Source organism: Heteronotia binoei, chromosome 21 (genome assembly GCF_032191835.1).
Source record: "Heteronotia binoei isolate CCM8104 ecotype False Entrance Well chromosome 21, APGP_CSIRO_Hbin_v1, whole genome shotgun sequence".
Lineage (NCBI taxonomy): Eukaryota > Metazoa > Chordata > Lepidosauria > Squamata > Gekkonidae > Heteronotia > Heteronotia binoei.
The window spans coordinates 113,766,073-113,790,164 of record NC_083243.1 but is presented as its reverse complement, the minus strand read 5'-3'; the positions used below and the strand labels follow the sequence as shown (position 1 = coordinate 113,790,164).

The window sequence follows — 24,092 nt, the reverse complement described above, 5'->3', positions numbered from 1 at the left end:
TATCAGTAAATAGCTAGTAGGACAGACTTGTAGTTGTGTTTGGTATGGTGGTTGTTTAGTTACTCTAGAGTTTATAATCAAATGGACACAAATTAAAACTCATAAAAAATGTGGCTATCTGTGTGTGGGAGGGAATTAAGTTAATGAGCATCACCCATCAACAGTCTATGGCAGACTTGTGCTTCCTACATCTAATGTCAAAGAGCAAATACTGGGAAAAAAGGAAAACATTGGGAGGTTCAGTGGATGGTGCTAGTGTGGAGCACAGAGAAATCAATGCCCAAGTTAACTAGATTTGTGTTTTATAAAATTCCCAAATTGTAGCAAATCCCATGCCAGAAGCTGGTTATAAAAATACAGTTCAGTCTGTTTTTTTGGATAAGGGCATTCTTGCAGAGAGAATAAGCTCAGTAAATTAGAGTGAAATACAGTTAATAGTTTTGAAAAATGTTTACATTCTCAGTTACTTTACTGTTGGCATAGATGTGGTCTCCCATGATGGGACCAAAGATGAAGATTCAACCCCAGGACCAGTGAAGCATGATAGCGAAGACAAGTATTCTACAAATTCCACAAAGGGTGTTTTGCCTCCTGGAATTGTTCCTCGGACAGGGACAAATCGCAAAAATAATACTTATCATACAGGTATCCGGTAGTGTTTAATGGTGGTGGAAGTTTTATATTAAATAAGAATATTTTATTATTAACTTCTGTGTCTATTTTAAGTGTGTAAAAATTTTTGTGCATTCCCAAGGTACTGTGTGATGTATGCAATGGTTATTTCCATTTGATATATTAACAGACTGATACCAATTCCTCACTAGCAGTTGCTCCACTCGCAGGCTTCTGCTTTCCTCAGAGCAAGCGACTGATTTTCCACTAGTTGCAGTTTGGTTTCATTTTGAATTGTAGCTCCCTCCAGTTTCCCCTGCAGTGACTTGGTCTTGTTTTTTTAGAGATCTAGAAGCTGCAAGGGAAATTGGAGAGAGCCACAAGTCAAAATGCAGCCACATAGTGACTGGTGGGGAATTGGTCACTTGCTTCGAGGAAAGCAGAAGTCTGGGGCAGAATGACTGCTAGTGAGGAATCAGTATGTGTCCTCTTACTCAGAGTTATGCTGTGAATCCATGGCTCTGATTTGAACCCATCTCCACACCCAAAATATAACATCACACTAACTCTTATATTCCTCTTGAATTGAAATATACAAACATATAGGGCCTGATAGGCACTTTTGACTAAAGCAGATTTCAAGATGTGGTAACTTTGGGCAGTCTACAGGAATCCCTTTCTGGAGAAAATCAGGAATTAAAGTTATCTCATGTTGACTTCATGAGGACATACAATCAACTTCAGTAATTACCAAAGTATGGCACAAAAATGTCTTTAAACTTAAGATTTTGGAATTATGCATATAAATGTTCTAGCTTAGTGTTTTTTAGTCTTATAAACATCTGTGCAATTATTTCGTACTCAGAAGATATTTACTCTAGTTGTGTGGAAGAAGTAGAAGCATGTGAATAAGAGGTCTGTGCATACCTGTCTATATATGATTGATGCAATTATGTAGGGCCATCTGTGTTGGGTGTTCAACAGGAGTACGATATGGATGAACTTGCCCTAAGAAGATTAACCCAAGTCACTATTCAGTTGACCATTTTCAAATGTTCCTGGTATATCCGCATATTTCAAAAATTCTTGCTTGATATAAACAAATGAACATTTTCTAGATCAATTCTGAATAATGGCATGTGATCAGTGTTATCTGTGATGCAAAAGTTTGTCTTTTTAAGCCATTTACTCTGTCTCGCATGTTTCAGTATGTATGAGGTGATCATACTTCATAAACAGGTTAAATTGGTTGGATGCTTCCAAAAATGACTGCAGATAAAAGGGCATCCCCTAGAAATAACATTTGGGGTTATTGGGCTATCACAGGAGGAAGGAACTGGCAAAAATTGCCCACCTTTCTTGCACTCAAGGAAATTTTAAGGAAGTATCCAAGCTATCGTGTTTATTTTGGATCATTCTGCATTTATGTTTCCATTCATGTCTTATCTTCAGAAACATATAAATGAAGTATTAAAAACATTAATAGGGTTTTCATGATGTTGGCTCCATGATTTTTAAGAGTGCCTGTAGATAGTGATATGGCTAGGTGATTGCATGTGTATATGTGCATAGACCAGTTTGCTTTTGGCTATCACTAGACAACTTCAGCATCTATAATTTCTGTAATGATACCAGTTTGGGATATTATACATTTCTCTTGTTTGTTACTGACATACACTTTGGGCTCAAATACTTCTGGTGGATGTTATAGAGTGCAAATATTGGTAGAGATGGTCAGAATTACTGAATCATACTTGCATGGAGCATTGAAGAAGAACATCTTGTAAATGACACACAGCATGATGTGATATGTGGAGTTTTTCCTAAAATAGAGAGTAGTTCTGACCAACATCTATTTCCTTCTGCTGCCAGCAAGAGAAATTCCAGAAATGCTATCCAATTCTACTCTCTTTCCATGTATAAAAATACTAGGGAAATATGAGCAGGATTCTGCCTAGATTTCTGTATGTGCAAGAAGGGGCCAAACCAACATCTGGAAACTAGTAAATTTTAAAAGATGATCTCAAAATATGTCTATCCAGTATCTATTCATGGCTGGAAGGATATTTACTGAATGTTTTTGTGTAGGAGGTATGCAGTCATTTTTGAACTGTTCTTTCTCTCTCCTCCCCCCCAGCTTTTCAGAAGTTACTGATTTTCCCCCCCTTACCTTAGGAGATTCTTTTTAAATGAGTACAAAATTAACATATCATTATACAAATGTCCTTGCACACAGGATAGTATGCAACAACATTCATCTTCTAATGTTTTTCATTTTATATATATCATCTAAAGCAGGGTAGCTCTCCAGATGTTTTTTTGCTACAACTCCCATCATCCCCAGCCAGCATGGCCAATGGCTGGGGCTGATGGGAGTTGTAGGCAAAAAACATCTGGAAAGCTATCATCGGCCACCCCTGATCTAAGGCATTTGCTAGCCTCTTATATACATATGTATTATGAAACTGTTGCTTTGGCCTAAATATTTAGTATGTAAATGAGAATACACAAAAGTTTTCCAAGACTCAGCTGATGAAACAGACTTACCACTTAAGCTGGAGCTTTCAAAGCACAGAGCAGTCTGTCATTGCCTACAACTGAGCCAGCATCTAAATAATTATGGATAACAAAGTTACAGTTGACAGTCAATGGGACATGTAAAATGTCCAAAGGGAGCCCCGTGATGCAGAGTGGTAAAGCTGCAGTACTGCAGTCTGAGCTCTCTGCTCATGACCTAAGTTGGATCCTGATGGAAGTTGGGTTCAGGTAGCCGGCTCAAGATTGACTCAGCCTTCCATCCTTCCAAGGTCGGTAAAATGAGTACCCAGGTTGCTGGGGGGGAAGTGTAGATGACTGAGGAAGGCAACAGCAAACCACCCCGTACAAAGTCTGCTGTCAAAATGTCATGATGCGACATCACCCCAGAGTCAGAAATGACTGGTGCTTGCACAGGGGACTACCTTTACCTTTAAAATGTCCAAGTCTTGCAAGTGACATTCCTATGTATAAGTAATTCTCTGTAGGTGTTAAAGGGTAGATATGCATTGGATGTACATCCCCATCTACATCCTGGATGCATGTTTTCATGTTGTTCTATGTGTATTGCCTAGATTGCAGGCAACTGATGTCAGGTTTCAAGTGGGGACAGAAATTGAGTGTGAATTTAGGAGTGGTTTCAGAGCATTCAGCAGAACTGTTATAGAAAGGAAGTGGCTTTTTAGGCTTTACTACTAAAGTATCATGGAATGGATGCTAAAGAATAATCTCAGACGTTCTGGAGATGTTATGAAATATCCAGAAAGCCTCTTTGAAAATGGCAGTCCTGGTGCCTGTGACCTGTACCACATTAATGGCTGTTTCTTGTTCAAATCCTTTTTTTGTTCTGTTCAGAATTCCAAGTTCTTGAACCAAATTTGCCTTCACATACTACACTCAGGGGTCTATACAAGAGGCTTTTAAATACAGTTTATTTTAGTGCAGAATAGTTAGATATGTAGCATTACACAGTACCCAGTGATATGTGAGCATAAAAATAAACAGATCAGCATTGATTATACTTACAATTCAAAGAACTATGGGCTGCCTTCATTAGCTTAATGTGAACATACAATGCAAGAATAAGGCAGAGATTGCTGTTTTTCTAAAGTACTATATATCATATTTTGCCACGTAAACTATTTCCAAATCTTCTATTCCGTCTGAGTGCTCTCGCTCTAGACTTTGCAGTCATAAATTGATTGCCCTGCATGTGATGGACAGGCTTGGCCCATTTTGATTTAGCAGTGGAGATCTGCAGATAGCAGACTGTGTCTGAACATACACTGACATCTAGGCATTCATGTGAGAGAATCCTGAAGAAACCACTCTGTAGTGTTGTACTCCAAACTGAGTATATTTAATTTTAAATAATGAATAATATATTCTTATATTTTGATTGGGGTTCATTGATTGATCCTAAAACAAAATTTGATGTTAACTTAAAGCAAGTGTAGCTTGAATTGTTGTATTTGTAATTAGGGGGCTTCATTAACTGCAAAATGTATTTTGTATTTGGGTCAGTAATTTTTATTGAACTTGTATTCGACTTGTTTTTTCAATTCAGACTCATCTGAACAAATGCAGATTGACACAGCCCTTGAAGGATTCAGAACAAAGGCTTCTGATTAATTCTTTGCTTACACCATAGCACCCAAAAACTTTACAAAATACAATAATACATTTATTTATTGTGGACTGGAAATGAATTATCCACCCTGGTGGCTCAGCTTCAAAATAAACATCCCCTTGCAGTATATCAGTCCCGATAGATTAAAATATCTTAATTTTCACGCAATGCCAGCAAAATCATGGGATCAAGACCAAAAACAAGGCTTATGCTAAAGCAGAAGCCCATGGCACAGCAACCAAGACTCTCCATAAGTTTTCATTATGCACTCAGGAAGTCTTCTTTCCACATCAACAGTAGCCAGACACACAATTTATTTACTGCTTATTGTTTACTTATTTAGGATAGTTCCTATGCTGCCTCTTCAGAGTCCTGCTTGAGGCAGCTTACAATTAAAACCGCTACAATATAAAAGCAGGACATTAAAACACAAGCCTTTGGACATAAGCAGCATAAAACCTATCCACAAAACAGAAGCAGACCATTAAAAAACTGGTAAGATAAAACCCCTAATTAAAAGCTGCATTGTAGCCTGGCATAGCACATAAAAGAAACTAGAGTGGGGGCTGCATTAACTGCAATGTAGTTAGTGGGGACCAGGCAAGCCTCAAGGGAGGGAGAGTTTCAAAGTGAGATCCCACTGTAGAAAATGAAGACAGGGGCACAGAGAACAGGACTTGAGAGGCAGATCTTAAATTGATGGGCTGAATAGTATAGGAGGACCAGTGTTTCAGGTACTCTAGTCCCAAGCTATTTAGAGCCATAAAGGTATAACAAAAAACACTTTGAATTGTGCCTGGAACCAGGTAGGTAACCACTGCATAAGACCCCTGTAAACAATAACCTTACAATACCCTGGCTGCCACATTTTAGACCAACTGAAGTTTCCAAACCATTTTTAAACCACATAGAATGCACTACAGCTTTATAACTTGGATGTGATCAGAGTATGAATTACTATGGCCAGATCATGCTCTTTGAGGAATATCTATAGCTGGCAAACCTGCTGAAGCTGATAAAAGGTGCTGTGTGCCACAAATATAGCCTCCAACTATAGGCCAGGATCCTGTACCCACAGGATCCCAAACTACAAACCTGCTCCTTCAGGAAAAGTGCAACTCATGAACACACATGAAACTGCCTTATACTGACTTAAACCATCAGTCCATCAAAGTCAGTATTGTCTACTCAGATCAGCAGTAGCTCTGCAGGGTCTCAGGGTTTTTCACATGACCTACTGCCAGATCTTTCATCTGGAGATAACAGGGATTGAACGTGGGACCTTCCTCATGCCAAGTAGATTCTCTGCCACTAATCCACAGCCTCTCCAGGGTGGGCTGACTCTGCAGTCCCCAAGCAACGACTCCATTGACTAACAGTACTTTAGTCTTGTCTGGATTAAACTTTAGTTTACTGGCCCTCATCCATCCCTTTATCTTCTCTTGGCACCTATTCAGGACTTCCATAGACTCAGCTGGCTTAGCTGTAAAGGAGAAATAGAGCTGAGTGCATGCTTGTAGCTACAAGAGGCCTCTGGGGGCCTTGCCCCCAACTTCCTAATGAGGCCTCGTTACCCCCTGATTCAAGCCCCATGGCCTGACAGAGCAGGAAGGGAGCGTGAGAGGCGACAGTGATGGGTCTTCATGCTCTTGTGGCTAACTTCAAAGCTGACTGCAAAAGCAGGAAGACCCGGCCTAGGGAGATCAACTCTTGCCCACCTCCTGATTGGCTGAGCAGGATGGACAAGCAAGAGGTGGTGGGTCTTCATGCTCACACAGTGGGCTTCAAAGCTGGCTACAAAAATAAGAAGACCCAGCATACCAGCCCCACGTCTTTCTCCCCTCCTGCTTGGCCAAGCAGGACATGTGGGTGAGAGGTGGCAGGTCTTTGTATTCTCACAGCAAGTTTTGAAGCCACCTACAAAAGCAGGAAGACCTAGCCTGCCAGTCCCACCTCTCTCCCCTTCTGCTCAGGTGAGCAGGATGGGCAGGCAAGAGGCGGCAGGTCTTTGTACTTCTCTCAGCCAGCTTCAAAGTCATCTGCAAAAGCAGGAAGATCCAGCCAAGGGAGAGGCCGCCTCTTGTCCTCTCGTCCTGGTTGGGCAAGCAAGACGGGCAGGTGAGAAGTGGTGTCAGTGGTGGGTCTTTGTGCTCTTGCAGCTGGCTTCAAAGCTGGCTGAGAAAACATGATGACCTAGCCCGGAGAGGTCCCACCTCTCCCCTCCTGCTTGGCTGAGAGGTAGGAAAGGCAAGAAGTGGCCACGGTAGGCATGTCCTGACTTTTTAATATATCCACCAACATCAAAAATCCTGGCTACACCCCTAGGTAGGTGTCACCTGCATATTTGTAACACCATTCTAAATCCCTATACAGTCTCTCCAAGCAGTTTGGTGTAGATGTTAAATAGCATGGGGGACAAGATACAACGCTGCAGGACCTTGTGTGTGAGTAGTGGACTGGACTTCCAGGCTGTAACTGCTGAAGAAAGAAGTGAGGGATGAATAAGTTTTAGAGATCACTGCTATGTAGCAATGAAGGAGTTGGGAAGATGATTAATGCAGTGATCTGGTCACTGTGCACATCTCCAGTGAGCAGTCTAGCTTCTTTGCCAAACATCATTGCTCTGTACCAGCCTCTGTGATATTCACTGCCTTTCAGTGATGCCCTTTCACCCCTTAGATGTTATCCTATCAGTGCAGTCCATTTCGTACAAGGTATGACTAATATAGATTCTGGTGTATTTTCAAATCTACATGTTGGGGGACTGTAGTCACAGAATGCCATAAATTGAACTTCTGGATTTCTCTTAAGTGTCTTTTACTGTGTGGTGGGGAAAAGGAACAGTATAGATTGACACTACACAAATGTAAAGTTTGGGATGAGAGTAATACACATTTTTCATCTAGGTCTGGCCCCTGATCTGCCTGAAGATAGAGGATCACAGCAGGGAGATTCAACACCAAAAACGCAGACTCGAGTTGCTCACATTCCAGGTTAGTTCCTGTACTTTTGCATTTTATCTCAAAACTGAATTTTAAAATAGACTTTTCAGTATTTTTTTACTGCTTTTTAAAAATGTCAGTGTCACAGACAATTATGTATGTTATTTTTCAAAATAAAATAGCAAACTATGTAGAATAAACTCAGAATAACAACAGTCATTTGATATCTCATTAATTTTGAAAGTCCTGGTGGAATGCAAAAGTTTTTAGGTTTTTTTTAATGAAGTTAAAAAAAAAACAAACCATTCCAGAGCTGCAGATCCAAAATTGAAAAGGCCTTACTTTTGTTAGAAGGAAAGGAAGGAAAAAACAATGCTGAAGCACAGCCTCACTGGCTGATTTTAATGGAGCACAACTTCATTGGCCAAGTGGTGTTCATATGAGAGAAGGTGCTCGTGGAGACAGTCTGTGCATTTATATTCCTTTGTACACAATTGTACGGCAAAATAAAATGGGCCTGTCTGTGAACCAAAAGGAGATACTAGTTTTTTATACAACTAGGGTTGCCAAGTCCAATTAAAGAAAAATCTGGGGACTTTGGGGGCGGAGCCAGGAGACTTTGGGGGTGGAGCCAGGAGACATTGGGGTGGAGCCAGGAGACATTGGGGTGGAGCCAGGAACAAGGATGTGACAAGTATAATTGAACTCCAAGGGAGTTCTGGCCATCACATTTAAAGGGACAGCACGCCTTTTTAAATGCCTTTCTTCCATAGGAAATAATTAAGGATAGGGGCACCATCTTTTGGGGCTCATAGAATTGGACCTTCTGGTCCAATTGTTTTGAAACTTGGGGTATATTTTGGGGAGAGGCACTAGATGCCATACTAAAAATCTGGTGCCTCTACCTCAAAAAATAGCCCCCCCCAGAGCCCCCAATACCCACGGATCAATTCCCTATTATTCCCTATGGGAATCGTTCTCCATAGGGAATAATAGAGTGCCTAGTAGACATTTCCCTCCCCTCCCCCCTGCTTTCTGACGACCCTGGGGATTGGCAACCCTAGGTCCACCAGCGGGGCCAAGATAACAGAGGCTGTGGAAGAGAGGGCCATCAGTAGCTGTGAGTTGACATGGGCAAATGGAACCTCTGTAGGTAGAGAGAGAGTACCCGCTGGAACACCAAACACCACGAAACCTAAGAAAACACACAGAACATTGCAGCCTTATCGCATGGCCCTAGCTCAGTTTACTAAGTGGGACTTACTTGGGGAGGCACTGGGTTGCCAGCTCCATGTCGGGAAACCCCTGAAGCTTTGGAGGCAGAGCTTGTTAAGGACACAGACCGGGGGGGGGGGGAATGCAAGCCATGCCCTCGAGGGCGCCCACCCTCCTCTAAAGCTGCCGTCTTTTCCCAGTGGGGGCGGGGCTCCCTGCAGCCAGGAGCTTCGTGGCCATTCCGGGAGCTCTCCAGGCCCCACTTGGAGAAAGGTAGCCCTCCCGAGCGGGCCCCTGGCTGCGGGGAGGGTGTCTCCCAGGCCCGGAAGGAAAGGAGGGAGGCCGGGGTGCTTTGCCTGCGGGCTCCCCGGAAAGGCAGGCACTTGCTGGAGGGCTGGCCAGACTGCGGTCAGTGGCGCTGGGGCTGCCCGCCTCCTTCTCCTCGGGGCCGTGCGCAGGCAGGGCAGGGCGGAGAGGGCAATGGGGCAAGGGCAGCAGTGCAGGGCCCGCCTGGTGGGAGCCCCGCCGCCTTACCCTCCTTGACGCCGGGCAGCTTGGACTGGTCGATGCCGATTTCGGCCATGGCGGCGCCCGCAGCTCCTCGCCTGGCGTCGGGGCTCCTCCGGAGCAAGGAAGGCTGCAAGCAAGGCAGCCGCTTCCCTTCGCCCCGTCACCCTCCTCGTGAGCAAGACGCCGCTGCAGCCGCGCCAGCTTCCCTCCCTCCCTCTGGGGACAACCGGCGCTCCACCACCAGGGCGCGGAAGAGCCCCCAGCCAGCCGGGCTGAGGTGGGAAGGAAGCTGCGCGGCCGCCACCCAAGAGAAAAGGACTCCGAGAGGGAGCGCTCAGCTCCAGCCCACCCCGCCGGCGCGGCGCGAGACCTCGGTCGGCAGCCAGAACCCAGCCAGAGGCCTGCTTGCCCTCGGCTTGGCTCGGGCAGGTGGGAAGGGCCGCCATTCCCCCCCCCCCACTTTCCAGATATTTGGGGAGCGGGGGGAGGAGGCTCCAAATCGGGGGTCCCCTGCCCAGGCGGGGGATTTGGGAACCCTGTATACAACAAACAAAAATAATAATCAGGGATAACCACATATTGTTTGGAAGTATACATGAACATATATGAAGCTGTCTTATACTGAATCAGACTATTGGTCTATCAAGGTCAGTACTGTGCACTCAGACTGGCAGCAGCTTTCCACGGTCTCAGGCAGAGGTCTTTCATATCACCTTCTGCCTGCTCCTTATAACTGGAGATGCTGGAAATTGAGCCTGGGACCTTCTGCATGCAAAGGAAAGGCTCTTTCACCAAGCCACAAACCCTCCATAAAGTAAAATGAAATATTATACCAAATCACTAGTTGATGTCAAACAAAACAAAAGCTTCCATAACTTTCTTCTACTTCCATTCACAGATTGGCTGATTGTAGTTGCTTCTCTTTTGGCCCTGGCATTGATACTTGGCGTTTGCATTGCTGTGAACAGCCGGAGAAGGTAACTAACCTTTTTTGTAGTTTTCAATTTCTTGGTTCCAGAACATGATTCTAAACAGATTTTCATGGTGACTTTAGAAGAATGCAGAGTAATGACATCCACAACAACAAAAACTTATCAGAACATGCTGAAAGCGACACAAGTGATAAAACTGATGTCTGCTCTTGAACTTATTCATGCATGTAAAACTATTCTTCCCCTCCAATCCAACTCTACACTTATCTATCCAGGGTAGATAATAGCCAGATATGGGAAATGTAATAGGTGGCCTTCATTTCCTGCATATTTATTTATTGCACTGATATCCTGATTTTCCTACTTCCTTTTCTAAAGTGGCTTACATCACTACAGAATGCCAAAAACAACAGAGGATAATCACAGTAAAAAAATCAGTAATATCAAAGCAAAACCTGTGGTCATAAAGCACTATTGAATAAGCACTGTTATTCAATTGGTACAATTGAGTGAAGACAGTCTCCCAGAATAATATGAATTCCAGCAATGTAGAGGCTAGATTCAGTCTGTGTTCATTGAAGAGATATTGCCTGTTGTACTTTGAACTGAAGACTCACCAAGGAACATTTCATAGTGAAGAGAAAATTCAGTCTGTGACCATGGAAGAGGTGATGTCAGATGTATTATGAACTGAAGTCTCTTTAGCATATATGGCTTACTCTGAGTGAAACTGAGTCATGTGAGGTCGAGTAGAATTATCCCTGATGAAGAAGAAAATTGTTCTGAAACATGTTCTGTTATTGTTCTGAAATAACGTTCTGTTATTGTACACTTTATCACATTGTTAAAACATATTACTTTATTACATTGTTGGAATTCATATTCTGGGAGAATGTCTTCATTCAATTGTACCAGTAGTAGTGGTTGTTCAATAGTGCTTTAAGATCACAGGTTTTGTTTTGATGTTACATAACTAAAGATCCATGCCCTGCCCTCAGGCTTACAATCTAAAATAGGCAGGACATAAAAGAGATAGGAATTGGCAGGGATGGAATTCTAGCAGGAGCTCCTTTGCATGTTAGGCCACACAGCCCTGATGTAGCCAGTCTTCCAAGAGCTTACAAAAAAGAGCCTTGGAGGATTGGCTACATCAGGGCTGTGTGGCCTAATATGCAAAGAAGCTCCTGCTAGAATTCCACCCCTGGGCATTGGAGAGGAGAGGAAGGAGAAGTGAGATGTATTTGACAGATTTATATATATTTCCTTTGCTTGGATGACATGGTGGTACTATTCTTATTCCTTATTCCCATGGCCATTTACACAAATAGTGGATAGGTATAGCCTTCATTGCCCCATATTGACAACACTTGTGCTTTCAGCAAATTCAGTCTCATTTCTGCAGTAGTAATTCAGCAACTCTGAAGGGAAGAATTATTCTACAGGGTGGATAATCTCAGCAGTGAAGTTTTTCACCATTCACCAGTATTCTAAATGGTCACTGAATTCTTGGCCATGTGAATCAGAATGTGGCAATTCTACCTACAAAATGGTCATCTGTAAGTCTGACTGTAGTTATTTGTCCAGGTTTATTTCACTGAAGGTGGACTGAGAATGACTACTCTGGCCACAATCTGCATCCCATTTATTCCAGAACAGTGTCAAAGGCCCACAAAATGTATTTGGAGTATGTTCCTTAGCTGCCAGCCCAATTCTAAATTCTAATTCTCAGCAAGAAAATCCATGTTTATGGAAGCAGAAGTGTCTCTCAGTACCCAAACACTGAACAAAAATGTCAGAAAATGTACATGAATTGTGAAGGGAAAACATCTCTCATTCTATCATTAATCACTAATGCTGTTGGTATTACTTTTGCTCCCTAAATAAATGTCTGTCTGTAAGTGGTATAAATGTTCTCCAGTGAAACCCATAGTTTGCACTAAAGCACAGACAACTTTAAGACTACTTCAGTGCTTCCTTGGATCAATATTCTTTTGCAGAACCTCATGAGACACTTTTTATCCCAATATGTTACAGTGGCTGGGACAGAAAAGCAATAGAAAATCTATTTGTTTGTTTGTTTGGGTAGATTTTTACTCCGCCCTCCCTGTGAACAGGCTCAGGACGGATTACAAAATTTCATTGATCACCATCTGAATTGTTTTAATGAGTATTTGGTATTTTAATGCTACTTTATATTGATTCAGACTGTATATTGTTTTAGTGCTTTATCTTGATGTAAGCTGCCCTGAGCCCTGCATGCAGGGAAGGATGGCCTAGAAGCCCAAATAACAAATGAATAAATAAATAAAAACATAAATTATTAAGAATTCAATAAATAAAACAGTTAAAAAACATCTAATTTAAAAGCAGGTGATATAGTTAACCAGTGCCAAAACTGGCTGATCTTTGAAGGGTTTAGGACCCAAGCAGGGCTTTTTATGTACAGAAAGAAAACTGTTAAAGACAAGTGGCTGTATTTTGGGAACACTGTTCAGTAATGATCAGGTCACAGTGTACTAAAAGAACAATATTATTTTGCCACATCTGTATGTATTCTGCCACCACAAATGCAAATGTTGAAGAATTTTACCCCAGAATATTCTTAAAGGATTTTAATGGTTTGATTTGGCCACACAAACTGTGCTTTCCTGCAGAATAATTGCTAGACCAACATATTTGTTATAACGTAATTAAATAAGGCCCCAGTTCAACAGGAGATGCTCATTGCAGTCTGGCAGGTGGATAAAGCAATGGAAGTATGGCTTGCAGCTTTGTGCTGCCCACAGGCTATGGGAGTGAGGTCAGCCGCATGGATTGGTCTGATGCATAATCCAACATGGCTGGAGTGGGCATGAGGAGTGCCTTTAAAAATCTGCTCTTCAACTGGCTTGCCCTTTCTTCGGGTCTTCAGTTTTTTCCACCCTTCCCTCCATTTTGCAGTTTTAATGTGATGGGTTGTTCTGGTTTGTTCATCATGTTTATCATGTACTGTGTTGTGTTATTTCGTCATCATAGCTTGGGTGTGCTTTGGCATTGGGATGAATCCTTTGTGGGGGAAAGACATTCTAGTATGCTTGCCTTGTCTGTTTTGGGGACTCCCTTATTGGGTCTTGAGGTGGAGCAACTCAAGCCACATGCCCAGCTTGGGGCTGCTGGCTGGCTTCCACCACCAGGTGGCAAGGGGGCCATGCAGAGGCTGCTGCCTGCATGGATTTTGGGTCTTCTCATTCCATGGTTTTCTCCCTTGGCAGGCAGGTTGGGGTGTGTGTTACTAAGCAGCAGGCAGGTTGCTCGATGTTTAGATCTGTCCCCATGTTGTGCCAATGCTCCTTTTTACTGTAATCAATAAAGCTGTGGCCATATAGTTTATCTAAGCATGGTTTATGGGGATTTTCGTCCACCACATTGCCCTCCTATCCTCACTAGATGCTCAATAAGCTAGTGTGTGGACATTACAGTTTACTAATTTACATCACTGTGGGATCTTTTGTAATTTCTTTTCCAAAGTAGCCTGATTCCTTCTTCATCTAATTTTGATCTTTAGTCACCAAAGAAGCAGACAAGCGAAACCCAACCCTGATCAAATACAGATTCCATTTCCATTCACATGGCCCAATCTGGAAGCTATAAATCATGAACAATGGCTTTCTTATTAAAAACATATTTTCATAGAATTTCAGGAAGTTAAATACCACATACCAAATCACATATAAGAGTTTTAAAGGAGGAGAGTAAGAATTATGCCTAATCTACTACTGACTGAACCAGGATTTTGAACAATCAGGCTGACCATTGCCTTTTTACTTACTGCTACCCATACTTTTTTCTCCCAAATTTTAGTATGGGCTCTTCTTTTGCCTGTCACCTCCCATCCACCCATACATCCTATAAACCCCATTTGGTGGCAGCTGGGAAGCAAGATGGTATCAGGTGCACTTTGGCTTCCTGTTACTTTGTGTGATCCAAAATAAGAACACTCAAGTATAAATATTCATGTAATGTCCATACCCAGCATCCTCTTGGTGATGAGGTAGTGGGCTCTAGTTCTTTGGAGGTCTTTAAGCAGAGATTAGATAGCTATCTGACAGCAGTGCTGATCATGTGAACTTAAGCAGATCAAGAGAGGAGTGCAGGAAGGAATGAGTCAGTGCTTGACTCTTGTGGCCCTTTCTTACATGTCCAAGGTATTTCCATTATCACTTTGAGACCAGGAAGGAATTTTCCTCCAGGCAAGATTGGCCAGGGATCCTGGAGATTTTTGCCTTCCTCTGAGCATAGAGCAGGGAATCTGGGTGAGTGTGGGGAAGGTAGTTGTGAATATCTTGCATTGTGCATTGTGCATGGAGTTGGTCTAGGTGTCCCTTGAGGTTCTTTCCATCTCTGTGTTCCTATGTTTCTAATATTTTTTTAAAAAAAAACCTTTTCAAAAACATTTTAGCCACTAAATCTTTTTTTTTTTTAATTGCCACCAATATTTTATTACATCAGAGTAAGTCTGCCTCTGTTGGGCAATAAAACTTAAACCATTTATTCCACAGAAGTCTCACTGCATTCCCAGTTAAGATAAGTCACAAGCCAACTAGGTGGGTTATCGCTGGTCCATCTTGGTGGCTAATCCCCATACGTACCTCAGAGAACACTACGTTCGGGGTCCCAAAATCTTCTTAAGATCGCTGGACCAAAAGAAGCCATCACCAGAGCCAGAGTGTTCTTGGTAAAAGCCCCTGCTCTGTGGAATGCCCTCCCCAAGGACATCAGGTCCCTGTGGGACCTGCCACAGTTCTGCAGGGCCTGTGAGACCAAATTGTTTAAACTTGCTTTCAATGGTTAAGGAGAGGTGGCTATTATTCCACAGCACTGGCAATCTCACTGTAAAATTTATGGAAATGATTGTTGGAAATGATTACGGAAATGATTGTAAAATTTATGGAAATGATTTTACTGTATATCTTGTTTTAAAATTTTGTTTGTTTTTAACTGTTGTGAGCTGCCCTGAGCCCGTTAGAAGAGGGCGGGATATAAATTTGATAAAAATAAATAAAATTAGAGCCACTTGAAAATACATACAGATGAATGAAAGTATGCACACTACTTAAAACTTACCTTGTAACTTGGGAAGAACTGAAGTACAAAGCAGAGTGTATGCATGACATCCTTAGGAACTAAGATCAGCTATACAGGCCCTCTGTTCATGGGTAATTTGGAGTCTAGTGATGCACCAAAAGGTAGATTTGCATTCAGATTGTTCTGAAGTAGCTAATGTTGAATAGGTCGTCACTCTTCTAAATCAGTATATCATACACATAATTTCACCTCCATCTTAATTAAATTTGATTTCCCTATGAATAAAGGTTAAAATGCTTGGGGCTCTTTAGCTTGGAGAAACGTCGACTGCGGGGTGACATGATAGAGGTTTACAAGATTATGCATGGGATGGAGAAAGTAGAGAAAGAAGTACTTTTCTCCCTTTCTCACAATACAAGAACTCATGGGCGTTCAATGAAATTGCTGAGCAGTCAGGTTAAAACGGATAAAAGGAAGTACTTCTTCACCCAAAGGGTGATTAACATGTGGAATTCACTGCAACAGGAGGTGGCGGCGGCTATAAACATAGCCAGCTTCAAGAGGGGTTTGGATAAAAATATGGAGCAGAGGTCCATCAGTAGCTATTAGTCGCAGCATACTATTGGAACTGTCTGGGGCAGTGATGCTCTGTATTCTTGGTGCTTTGGGGGGGCAAAGTGGAAGGGCTTCTAGCCTCACTTGTGAACCTCCTTTTTTCTTGGCCACTGTGTGACACACAGTATTGGACTGGATGGGCCATTGGCCTGATCTGACATGGCTTCTCTTATGTTCTTGTGTTATGTTCTTAATTTTAAATTTAATTTTTGGATTTTTATCCCGCAATCTTATCCATTCAAGAAGAAAGTGTATAATTACATGGTTTCAGATGTGTTTATCGTAGAATTCCTAACCCTTTGTGAGCTCTTATTTGTTGTCCGCTGACTCTTTTGCCCTAACCACTCTGCTAGAAATGTCATCAGATAACAGGATATTAGAAATGTGAGCCATACAATTTGATCTGTTCAGCTTGTGTCAGTTCTTTGTTTCATAGCTTCATATTGCTCTCATATTGAACTGCATATCCTGAGGCCTGCTGTAACTTCTAGACCTCAAATACTTTCATTACCATGTTTGTTTTAAAAATCAAGATTTACAAAATGTAAAATATTTTTGTAGATGAGGTGAGTTCATCTTTCATATCCAGTTAAAGAAAGGGCCCAGACTAGAGAGGATTTATATTTGTGGAGTTATGACTGGCTGTGAAAAAAATAAGAAACACAATTCTTACATTAGATTAATATGCTTTTTTCTAATGGAGGCCCTGATCCAAATAGCAGGAAGCAGTTTCTTATCCTGAAAGGCAGGTCCAGAAGCTGGGACTATTTTACCCAGGAGACAGGAAAGTTGTGTGTGCATTCATAGCTGATATGAAGTGTATGTATTTTGAACTCACGTACAAAATATAAAGCTGTAATGAGGTAGGTGGCCAAACTCATTAAAACACTGGATCAGAGTAGAACAGGTTACTGCAGAACAGTTGGTGCTTGTTCTGGATTAGAGGTTGTCACAAGCCAGGGACCAGAAAAAGCCTTCCACTGATTGCCATCACTCTGGTAAGGGTCTGTCTGGGAGGGCTAAGAGCACCCACCCAACCCCCGTCCTCCTCAGCAAGCGTTTTTTATCTGTGACCAAAGAGGCGTGCAAACCCAGGCAGTATAACAACAATAAGTTTATTGGAAATGCGCAAGAATAAACAAGAGGCTTGTAGTTTTTCGAGTGTGAGCATGGAAAAACAGTAAAGGTGTTACAAAAAAAATAAAAGCCCTGACTCGACTAACTATATGTTCCCTTCTTCTAATTCCAAATGACTCACCACTCTTTGGATGAGAGAACACTCATGACTACAGCCTTCTTTCAAGCCCAGCTTTCCAGAGAGAACTCTCATGACTGTAGCCTCTCCAGAGACAACAACCCTTCGTCTCAACTTTTATTGTTTTTCTCCCCGATGCAACATAGGGTTGCAAATCCCCAGGTGGGACTAAGAGGAAACCGTGCTTGTGTCATTCAAAATGCACCAGTCTAAATGCAATACTTCATACAATATACATTATACATGCAATGCCAATGAGCTGCTAGATAGATAGATAGATAGATAGATAGATAGATAGATAGATAGATAGATAGATAGATAGATAGATAGATAGATAGATGATAGATAGATAGATAGATAAATTTATTGTCATTGTTCTCCACAAAAAGAGAGCAACGAAATGAGGTGCTCTTCCACAAACATACCAACACATAATACTTCTTTATGAACATACATAAGCATAACAAAATATGCAATACATATATATAGTTGTGATTTGGTAAGTCCACAATGCATTCACGTAAGCTACAAAGTCCACAATGTTTACACAAGTAAGTATTAGGCAAGGTATAAAATAGGATGCTCCAGAAAGAAAACAAGTTGAAGTTGGACACGCTTCTGCTAATAGGCGTGTTTTGATGACGTATCGGAAATGATAGTGCCGTGTGGGAGTAACTGACTAGCAGCTTCATGCTTAGCTTATAAGAGCACTGGTTCCAGATTAAAAAATTCTAGACTGCAGCACATGGCTGCGTTAGAAAGTGATTGCCTTGGAAATTGACATGCACATACTTATAGAATAACGTTTCTGTGATTCCGGAAGAGTTGTGTTGTGGACGAAGATACACCATCGAAATGCCTATTACCGGAAACGTGCCCAACTTCACCTTGTTTTCTTTCTGGAGCATCCTACTTTGTTACCTAGCCTAATACTTACTTGAGTAAACATTGTGGACTTTGTAGCTTATGTAAATGCATTGTGGACTTACCAGGTCACAACTAAGTATATGTAGTGCATATTTTGTTATGCTTATATATGTTCATAAATAATTATTAAGCAGCTCATTGGTATTGCATGTATAATGTATATTGTATGAAGTATTGCATTTAGCCTGGTGCATTTTGAATGACAGAAGCACAGTTTCCTCTTAGTCCTTCCTTCTCTGTGCTTTTCCCTTTTTTTTTATTAATCCCCAGGTGGGGGCAGAGAATCCCCGTTTGGAGCCCCTCCCTCCATTTCAGGGTCATCAGAAAGTGGGGGGAGGGGAGGGAAATGTCAGCTGGGAACTCTATTATTCCCTATGGAGACTTATTCCCACAGGAAATAATGGAGAATTGATCCATAGGTATCTGGGGCTCTGGAAGGGCCTGTTTTTTGAGGTAGAAGCACCAAATTTTCTGTATAGCATCCGGTGCCTCTCCCCAAAATACTCCCCAAGTTTCAAAAAGATTGGACCAGGAGGTCCAATTTTATAAGCCTCAAAAGAAGGTGCCTCTATCCATTATTTCTTATGGCAGGCAGGCATTTAACAGGTGTGCGGTCCCTTTAAATGTGATAGCCGGAACTCCCTTTGGAGTTCAATTATGCTTGTCACACCCTTGCTCCTGGCTCCACCCCCAAAGTCCCCAGATATTTCTTGAATTGGACTTGGCAACCATAGTGCCCCACCTCTGGTTGTAGTGAAGGTCGCTCTTGGGGCAAAGGAACTGCTGGGCTAAGCCGAGGGACAGAACAGATCCTGGGAAATGTAGGCCTTGTAGCTACTCTCATACAGGCTTCCCTGAAACCTGTAGGCCTCAATAGACCTAGGATGTAGGCTTCCCAACCCGCCCCCCTGTGCCCTGGCAGGGGACCCCCAAATTTGCAGTCTCCTACTCTGCTCTCCAAAAATCCGGAAGCGGGGGGGGGGGGGGGGAGACATGCGTTTAGGCATCATGTAGTTGTAGAGCTCCTGATCCATTTGTAAAATGTGTGCCTTTAAGGCTGCGCAGGAAACAGGAAACAGAAAGGGCTTCATTGGAAAGGGTCAGTAATAGTTTCCATGGAGAACGGCCCCTCCCTTTCTTTTGCTTTCGTTTTCACAGCAAGTAGAGTTCTGCAGGAAGAAGATCTAGTAAGTATTTGTGTGTGAGAGGGAGGGGGCAGGGGATTCCCTGGTTTGGAGGCCCTCCCCCCCTTTAGAAAGTGTGTGTGTGGGGGGGAAAATGTCTACTAGGCACTCTATTATTCCCTATGGAGAACGATTCCCATAGGGAATTGATCCGTGGGTATTGGGGACTCTGGGGGGGCTATTTTTTGAGGTAGAGGCACCAAATTTTTAGTATAGCATCTAGTGCCTCTCCCCAAAATAATCCCCAAGTTTCAAAATGATTGGACCAGAGGGTCCAATTCTATGAGCCCCAAAAGATGGTGCCCCTATCTTTAATTATTTCCTATGGAAGAAAGGCGTTTAAAAAGGTGTGCTGTCCCTTTAAATGTGATGGCCAGAACTCCCTTGGAGTTCAATTATGTTTGTCACACCCTTGTTCCTAGCTCCACCCCCAAAGTTTCCTGGCTCCGCTTCCAAAGTCCCCAGATTTTTCTTTAATTGGACTTGGCAACCCTACTAGGATGACAGAGGTTCTATTAAATTCTAAAATAAAATTTCAGGGCAAACTTTTAGAGAAATAGAAGAGGAGTTTGAAGAGCAATTTTTTTTGTAACACTAGTGATATTTTGGTGAGAGGTTATTTGGACATTGTCTGGACTACCAGAAATCATGAGTACATATTCATTATGCTGTGCTGTGTTGTTTGTCTCTCACAAGAGTAAAGTTGAAAGGCTTGAGACTAGCCATACTGGCACTTTGCTCCTGAATTTCCCTCAAATCAAATTTGGTGAGAACACAGGATCTGGTCTGATTCTCCAGAAGCCCCCTCCCATCTCACTTGAATTTTGTGTCTAACTCCCGCTGTATGAAATGGAGATGGGGATGTGTTTCCATCAGCAAAAATCTGGTAGCAGCCATCCTGTCATCTTGACATTTCCTTCATTAAGCATATTAAGTATATGGCTGATTCTGCAATGTCTTAACAGCAGGGAACTTATTTTAATGACCAAGCAGAATTTTTTTTCAAAACACATTATTAGGAAAACAAATGTGTATTTAACTGAAATTCTAGAGCTTTCAGTACATCCCAAACAATTTTAGCTGATTTATTCATTTAATTAAAATAAATTGGTAGGTTACTAAAATGTCAATATAGCTACTTTTTTTATAAAGTTGAAGAAAGGGCAAGATAAATGTAGCAGCTCTTTGATGAGCTTGTTGTAATTAGAGTCTCACTGCTTTGACTGGGAGACAGATAAGTACATGCTTAACTTGCCCAATGAAATCAATGGGATTTACATACTTCACTTGGGGTAGATTGTGCCCAGAAGTAATAGTTTTCTTTACATTACACTAATGGACTAAAACAGAAAATATCCTGAAAAAATAAGTGTTCTTCTGTTCAAAAATTTCCCTAAGCCATTAAAATTGACATTTAATCAGCTCAAGCTTTAATTAAAGATAATAGCCCTAATAAAAATCCAGTGGGATTTACTACTCTTTTCAGAATGCCACAGTGTATTTTGACTTTCCATTATTTTCCTTCTTTCCTTTAGATGTGGACAGAAACAAAAGCTTGTGATCAACAATGGCAAAGGGGTGGTGGATAACAAAAACATGGGTGGACTGAATGGAGAAGCCAGTAAATCTCATGAAATGGTACACTTGGTACACAAAGAGCAGCCAGAGGACCAAACAGAGTCACACGATGAATTCCTGCAAATTGATGAAACAAACAACCTACAAGAAGTGGACTTGAAGAGTGGTGTGTAAGCAATCCATGTTACTCCAGTTGAACCAGAGTTGCAAAATAAAAGTTTTCATGGAACTGGGACTAGAACTCACAAATGCAATGTGCTACTGATGTCTTTTTTGCATAATTAACATAGATTTTTTTCTTTTTCTCTGTTTTGATGGTCAGGTACAAGATGAATATGAAATTTTGCTCTGCTCAACATTGCATAATTTTGCCCAGTCCTAATTGGTGACATGCATATCATTGTTATCACCGGTCTGCTTATCATGGTCTGTTGTTTCATAAGGAACAATAGTAACTTTGATAAGGAGAAATATTCCTTACACGAACACATGCATCATTTTCCCTCACCAGCAGAACATCACCATTAAGATATTTAAGGTACAAAGTGTGTCCTTGCCTACCCAATATATGTTAGAGAGCTACAAAAAAGTGCTGCACAGAGGATTCAACACGTCAGAGTGAAACATAATTCCTTGGCATTGCCACTTAGCCCTGAAGACTGTCAGATGTGTTTCGTCTCACTCATAGATATGTAGAAATGATGTGCTTCAGTTATTGTGTCCTTAAAAACAAATTTGTCCAAAACTTCCACAGATATCCCATAATATTTTAAATGGAAAAGACGGAAAGACAACAAAGAATAAATTTGATTTTATAGCAAATAAAATTTTATTCTCTGTAACCTAAATAACTTGTGCTGTTATCTTTCAGTTTTCTGTCTTTACTGTGTTGTTCATAGCTGTGGCATTTGTTAGAATGATAAATCAATTTAGTCATCTTCATTCAATATGCAGGCAATATGGACTGCCTATGTAGTACTGCATATCTTTGCAACAGATATGAAATCTAAATCTAAGACCACCCCCTCCGACTCCTACTATACAAGTGTGTTTCTCAAAACAACTATTTTGTACTGAATGCATGATTTAAATCCAGTCGAGAACCTAGGCTTGCCAATCCCCAAGTCCCAGTGGGGGTTCTGTCGGAGCGGGAGTAGCAGAGTGAGGGAGATGACTTGCCCGACACAGGGCTTCAGGAAAGAAAATCAGGCAGACACGTGCAACTAGTGCCAAAAGGTGTATTAACATATATACACAACAAGTGCTCTCTTGTGCAGTCTATACAATATCACCTCCACGGACAAAGTGCTTCGCCTAACCACCATCTCACAGGGAGAGACCTGTGTGATGCACACACAGATCATATATAGTCCAAGCAGCCAATCCTGGCCATGCTGACTCAGCAGATTGCATCACTTGGCTTCTGCCGGCTCAAGCCGGTCTGCTGATCAGGTCACTGTGACCTAGCCTGGCAGCTAGATCACCAGCTGTCATACTGTAGCTGTCAGACTGGGTTTATGTAGATTCTTGCTCCAACACACCTCCTAATCTATTTAAACCCAGTGCACCAAAACACTTTACACAGTTTACATACATGTCCACCAGCAACATTACAGTTCATATTTACGTAGCTCGGAACCCTTTCCGGAATTCGTTCAGGAACTCATCATGATTGTAAAACACATCATCGTGTTCCTGTTCAGCCAGCTCTTTCAGACGCTTGGCTTCAGCCTCCTTCTCCCTTGCCTCGCACTCTGCCACCCAGGCTTTCCATTTCTTAGCCTTTTCTTTTAACATTTCCTCTAATCCGGGTGGGTCTGGATTGACAGTCAGAGTGACATAGGGACACTTGTACCTAGCGGGACGTTGGCCTTTGGTGGACCTGGCAGACACCCGTGGCCCTGTGCTTGGACCAGCTTTGTCTTCTTCGGGTTGCTCTGTTCCCACCTCCTGGGCTGGTTGCTCTGCCCCTGTAATTGGGTGTTGAACCTCCTGACTCTCACACTTTACCTCCAGTTCCTGCATTTGAGGCTCTGCCTCCTGACTCTGCTCGTCAGGCTCTGTGCCAGCATTCGGCTCACCTTCTCCAGCCCCACTGGGTGCCACCTCCTGGGCTGGAGTTTTGGGCTGCGCTCCAACATCGTTATCGCTACTTGGCAGCAGGACAAATTGTTTCTGCAAGGAGTGCAACCTTGGCCAGCTGCTTTCTTCATTGAACTGGGCACTCTTACTAAGTGTTATCTTGCTTTTGCTATTGCAGAAACGATAACACCTGGCCCTTGGCTTGTAGCCCAGAAAAATTAGGCTCTCTGCCCGGACATCCCCCTCCCCGCTACTCGTGGAGTGGATGCCAACCCGAGCCCGTGACCCAAAGACTTTTAAAGAACTCAAATCTGGGGTCTTGTTCAACAGTAACCTGTAAGGCACATTATTCACAGTATTACACCAAACCCTATTTTGCAAAAAAACAGCTGCATGTATGGTTTCTGCCCAATAGGTCATTGGCAGTTGTGCATCCTCTAACATGCAATACATCACATTCTGCAATACAGCCCCATGCCCATTTTCTCGGGGCGTTGCCGGGTTCGTCAGACGGTGGGCGATGCCCTTGTTCTCCAGCCAACGTTTCATCTGGTTAGATAAGAATTCCCCCCCTCTGTCGGTTTGTACAGCTAGGAGATTAACCCCTAATTGTCTCTCCACTGCTTTGACCCACTTGGTGAATGTCTTATACACCTCAGACTTATGCACCATGGTGAAAACCCACGCGTACCTCGTGTGGTCGTCGGTGGCCACCAAGCAGTATCTCCTCCCCGACAGACTCTTTGGCAATGGGCCAATAACGTCTAAATGGACTAGTTCCAGGGCTCGTGTGCTTTCCCTTGAGCTTTCTTTAGCAACAGCACACGCCTTGCTTTTGGTCTTCTTGCAGACCTGGCAATCCAAGTAACATTTGCAAGGATTTACTTTCAAACTAGGCACAAGCTCCAGGGTTTTCTTTAACGCCCTAAATCCGCAGTGCCCAAGTCTCCTATGGAGCAAATGTATACAATTATTGTGCACAGGCTCATTCGACACCTGAGCCACCTGGGC

General features: G+C 42.4%; 1 protein-coding gene across 1 annotated transcript in view; it reads left to right on the top strand.

Annotated features, from left to right (window-relative positions):
* Window positions 1-21,847, top strand: part of CD44 (CD44 molecule (Indian blood group)) — a 145,588-nt gene extending 123,741 nt beyond the window's left edge. The window contains exons 17-20 of the mRNA XM_060262376.1: window positions 484-645; window positions 7,684-7,770; window positions 10,343-10,421; window positions 20,957-21,847. Of these exons, the coding sequence (XP_060118359.1) occupies window positions 484-645; window positions 7,684-7,770; window positions 10,343-10,421; window positions 20,957-21,173 (545 nt within the window). The 3' untranslated portion in view covers window positions 21,174-21,847. The remainder of the gene's footprint in view (window positions 1-483; window positions 646-7,683; window positions 7,771-10,342; window positions 10,422-20,956) is intronic.
* The last annotated feature ends 2,245 nt before the right edge of the window (window positions 21,848-24,092 follow it).